We start from the raw sequence: 4975 nt of genomic DNA, 5'->3' as shown, positions 1-4975 counted from the left end.
ATTTAAATGGTTAACTGACCGGTAAGGTCTACAAGCACTGTAGTGGATCCTGCTCAGTCAAACTCAAATGGTCAAACCTAACCTTACCCATCTGTGACTCAAAGTTAAGCGCTGCCTCTAAATCCACCGCTTCACATTTCTACACGTGGCAAAACAAAATCACTTTTGTCGTACCCGCTAAATTAACAAGTGCCAAGTCTGTAACGAGTAAAAAACCAGCAGCTTGAACTTGGAGCTTACTCACCTGATTTTTTTAAAATGAAGTTTCTGTTAGTAGAAATCAGGCAAAATCCTTAGATCTTCCGAATCATACTAATTAAACATGAATTTCTGTTGATCATACAAAAATTAGGAAAAGAAGAAATCAATTCCAGCCGTTGATCAACCCGAAAACGATGGACTCGAACTTCGATCTCCTTCAATCTCTCGAACCAATGAGGTACTTCAGTTTTGTTGTTCCTGCATTTGCTTATTAAAGCTTAATTCTTTTTCATGAATTTGACAATTTCTTAGTTTCAGTTTTCACTGTTTCAGTTAGAAAATTTTAGGGGGGGGGAATCTATCTAAACAAACAAAGGTGACCTTTTTTTTTCAAGCTAATATTAATTTTCTTTTGAATAGGTTTGGGAATTTTGAGCTAAAAAGAACGTGGAGTATTGGTTAATTTTAGATGGATTTTTGTAATTTCTCTCATTGAAGGGTGATTCCAGTATGCCCCTTTGCTTAATTATTTAGCACACTTGAAGATTGATAACTTTATAAATCCTGATGTTTTTGTCTAAATTTCAAGACATTCTGATATCCAACTTGTTTACTATAGTTAGTGGTCAGGATCTTTGAGTGACGGGTCTTCTTTTATGATTTCCTTTTCCAAATTCTTCTTTGTTTTTTGAGCACCCATGTGTTCCCTGGTTTAATATACATCCGAATGTGCGCGATAATGTGGTTAGGGATGCCTATGGATTTGCTGTCAGACCGCAACACATACAAACATCTCGACAATGCCTTAATATTTGTAAGGTAAAAGTTTCTATATAGGTTTAGTTCTTGTATTTACTCTAAAGAATGTCTCTAATGTATAATGTGTAGTTTGTTCTTTTTATTTGGTAAATTGATATAGTAATTTGTTATACCAGGAAGAGGAAGAGGAAAGATCGGAGAAATGGAAGATCTTCCTTGAACATCATGCAAAGACAAGTAAGGCCAAAGGATGGGCCAAGAGTAGACCAGTCCTTAGTTGCATTGAGAGTATGATGAATTCAAGGGTTAAGAAAGGAAATCATATGAAAAATAAAAATGTGAATGAAAGTGAAGACAATGAGGACTCTCAAGAATCCTTTTTCCCTTGGAAAGAAGAGCTGGAAAGCCTTGTCCATGGAGGAGTACCAAAGGATCTCCAGGGGAGGTGAGGTTGAAACTACTCCGTTTATTATTGCCTTGCTATTTATTTGTTGAAAAATGCCCTGTTTTCTATACTATGGCTTGCATTTGCAGGTATGGCAAGCTGTTATGGGTGTCAAGGCACGACGAGTGGAAAGATATTATGAGGAGTTGCTGGCTCAAGAAAATGATGATCAGCATAGCAACTCATCTGGTCTGTTCAGAAATTGGAGGAAGCAGATTGAGAAGGTCATTAGATACATGCACCGTATACTTTATAGTTCATTGTTATCAATTCATAGGTTCTACTTCTTTTGCTTTATATTGCTTTTGCATTTCTCCCTATGTTAACTCTTCTGCTTATGTTTTCAGGATATAATGCGTACTTTTCCTGGTCATCCAACTTTGAATAGGGATTCCTTGAGGCGTTTACTTTTAGCATATGCACGACATAATCCCTCTGTTGGTTACTGTCAGGTAACTGATTATCTGAAGCTTTTATTCTCTGAAATGAGTTCAACTGGTAAAAATGATTTAGTGTTAATTTTAATTGGTGTCTCTCTTTTAAACTCGCCCCATATATGGCAATTTTCTTCTCCTTTATCACTAGAAACTTACTTGTTAGTTGTAACTTTTACAATTGTCCATCTGTATTACAGCGTTATTCTCTCACTCACTCCAGTTCTATCTTCACTCTTATGTTCTTTATAATCTAAGAATTTTCTTTAGATTTAAAGAGAAATTATCCAATTTCGTATTATCTCCTTCATTTCAGTCATGCCGTTGCTTTATAAGCACGGCACCAAGAGGCCATTATTCTGTTGATTGAAAACTCATGGTCCTTGAGAACAAATCTAATGTTCTAAAATTATGATTGTGCTTATGTTGCATTACACTTTTTTAACCTAAAAAGTGTACAAATTGCTCCCAAATTGTAAGAACATGAGGTTTTCCCTACTAAATCTGTTTTTCCAGAAAAGTTGTAAGCATGAACTTTTTAAGTGCAACTTGAAAAACCTTATGTCTAGCATGTCATCGATTTTACCTAGGATTTAAATTTGCTCTTAATGGATCTTAACAATCTCATTTTGCAAGTGATAAATATTTTTAATAACCACACTCCTTGTACTTATTCTTGTCATCTAATTTGACGTCAAACACATGCAGCCAATGAATTTCTTACTGGATTATTGTTACTTGTGATGCCAGAGGAAAGTGCCTTTTGGTAAGTTTAGGTAGCTTTCTATAAAAATAATGAATTTCGGGAAGTGGCTATTTATATCCCTAGAATATTGTATGTTTTACCCTCAAATGATTTTGGGTGTGCAGAAGCTTTTTAGGCCAACTTTTGCCTAATGGTGCTAAAAATAATTTATTTTTCCATGCAAAATGAAAAAGGTGTCGTCTTTCTAAACACAGTCATCTTATTCTCTCGTGCTAATTGTTATGCAAAGGCATATATAGACACATGCATACTCATGATACAAGAATAGCTAGGTCAGCCTTAAAGACTGATTTCTTCAATGTATTCTCAGGGCCTTGGTGACTATTATTGATGATTACTTTGAAGGTTACCATACAGAGGGAATGATAGAATATCAGGTTTTTTTATTTTTTTTTATTGCGTCTTTTTTATGATACTCCATGTTCCTTCTCTTCATGTTAACCAACACTCTGATATTGTAGTATTTTTAAAGAGATTTGCCAATTTATAACTTGTGCTTCTAATATTTCTATTTTCATAGGTTGACCAACTTGTATTCGATGAGTTGATGCATGGAAGATATCCCAAATTGGGTTTGCTCCTTTTAAGCATTCTCTATATTAATTATTTCTCATGCTTTACATGAAATAATATTTGTGATTTTTATTTCATCTACAGTCAATCATCTGGATTACTTGGGAGTGCAGGTGGCATGGATATGCGCACCTTGGTTTCTTTCCATTTTTATTAATACGCTTCCTTGGGAGAGTGGTAAGATTAAAACTTTGCTGCAAGTTTGAGCGCCTTGCACTCTCTTTATTCGTAACCATGTTTACTTTGTAATGGATTTCTTGGTCTCCAGTTCTTCGCATTTGGGATGTACTTATATTTGAAGGAAATCGTGTTATGCTATTTCGTATGGCCCTTGCTTTGATGGAGTTATGGTATCAAGATTTTGTACTTTTAAAAAATATCTGAAGCATAAATGTGGATGAGGAACCCAAAAAGCAATAGTTACTTAAAGTTTACTGTAGGTGCTGCCTTAATTACAACTAAGGATGCTGGGGATGCCATCAATTTGCTGCAATCCCTTGTTGTCTCAACATTTGACAGCAGCCAACTTGTTTTGACTGCCTGCATGGGGTTTTTGGCTGTGACTGATGCTAAATTGCGAAAGCTGAGAGACAAGCTTAGACCATCTGTGCTACTGGATGTTGAGGAAAGAACAAAAAGAAGCCGATTTACGAAAGCTTCAAAAGGACTTGCATATACACGGTACTGTGTAAAAAACGAGCGTGGTTCACTATTGGAAGAAGCTAAGCTTGTTGAAGATTTAGCTGATGGAGATGAACTTAAGTTGGAGTCCCATTCCTCTTTTCTGGATCAATTGCTTTGTAGCTTAAGTGCAGATTTAGTTGGTTATCTACCAGATATTTAGGAGCAGGTACTTCTCTTTCGTCTTCTTAGCATTTGTACACTTCATTTTTCATCAGGTAGCCATTCATCAATGATACTTGTTTTATACTGTAAGGGTCCACATACCACGGATTGTATGTGTTTAAGCAACTGATTTAATAATTTCCATGAGCCGTTGATTCTTGCCTACTTTTTTTTCAGCATATAAACTTTAACCAAATTCTGGTTTTGAGCTGCCCACCTCATTTGATTTGTCAACCCTAGAAAAACAAAGAATTGGTATGGCTTCAGCATAAATAAGCACATTGACTGAACAATGCATAATCTCTTGAATGTTGATTTAAAGACAAATTCATCATATGACTTAATGAAAGCTTAGAGATTTCTGTTCTTATAACTAATCATCAAGGTTTATGCTCACTGAACTTTTTCAAGGTTTCTAAGTTGTTTCACCTGTAATTAATCTGACGGACATGAATATTATCATACAGCTTTCTTCAAATTTCCATCATTAACAGTTTACGTGCAGGCTGACTGGATGAAGGTCAAGTTGTGTAGGTTGCTTGAAGATAAAACCAGTTAGTATATTTGTTATGATGACAGGAAAGTTAGGGTTGGATAGTGTTGATTTGGGGGAAATGGTGAAGGGAAGAATTGGGAAATCACAGCAGCAATTAGGGGAAGATCGAATGAAGTTAGGGATTGAGAGGGAAGCTAGGGATTGAGATCCTATCTGAGGAATTGGGGATTGGAATCGGGGGAAAAAGTAAGAGTATGAGACGGTATTGAATACTTGGGCAGAGGAAAGGATAATGGGTTTTAATACTCAACCCATATGAGTTCAGGTGGGCTTCTATGTTGGGCTTGCTGGATAGAATCATTTTAGGAGAGATGTTTGGAGGGTGAGTCATCTTCAAACGGTTATTTGTTAGATTGCTATTATGACAGCTGGTACTGAGTATAAATAATGTGTAC

General features: G+C 35.9%; 2 protein-coding genes across 2 annotated transcripts; both read left to right on the top strand.

Moving 5' to 3' along the window:
* Positions 1-221: 221 nt before the first annotated feature.
* LOC120198510 lies at positions 222-2096 on the top strand. Its single transcript, XM_039199826.1, has 6 exons — positions 222-439; positions 951-1020; positions 1137-1405; positions 1495-1594; positions 1753-1857; positions 2040-2096. Exons 1-6 carry the CDS (start codon positions 396-398, stop codon positions 2094-2096), a joined length of 645 nt encoding a protein of 214 aa, XP_039055757.1. The 5' UTR covers positions 222-395.
* On the top strand, positions 1493-4555 carry LOC120198273 (carabin-like). Its single transcript, XM_039199620.1, has 9 exons — positions 1493-1629; positions 1753-1857; positions 2548-2605; positions 2916-2982; positions 3126-3177; positions 3263-3355; positions 3447-3500; positions 3619-4028; positions 4530-4555. Exons 3-8 carry the CDS (start codon positions 2583-2585, stop codon positions 4020-4022), a joined length of 693 nt encoding a protein of 230 aa, XP_039055551.1. The 5' UTR covers positions 1493-1629; positions 1753-1857; positions 2548-2582; the 3' UTR covers positions 4023-4028; positions 4530-4555.
* Positions 4556-4975: the final 420 nt, after the last annotated feature.

This window comes from Hibiscus syriacus, unplaced genomic scaffold, assembly GCF_006381635.1.
Source record: "Hibiscus syriacus cultivar Baekdansim isolate YM2019G1 unplaced genomic scaffold, ASM638163v2 tig00117056_pilon, whole genome shotgun sequence".
NCBI classification, from domain to species: Eukaryota; Viridiplantae; Streptophyta; class Magnoliopsida; order Malvales; family Malvaceae; genus Hibiscus; species Hibiscus syriacus.
Note: the sequence above shows the minus strand (reverse complement) of the source record. Positions and strands in the feature narration are given on the sequence as shown.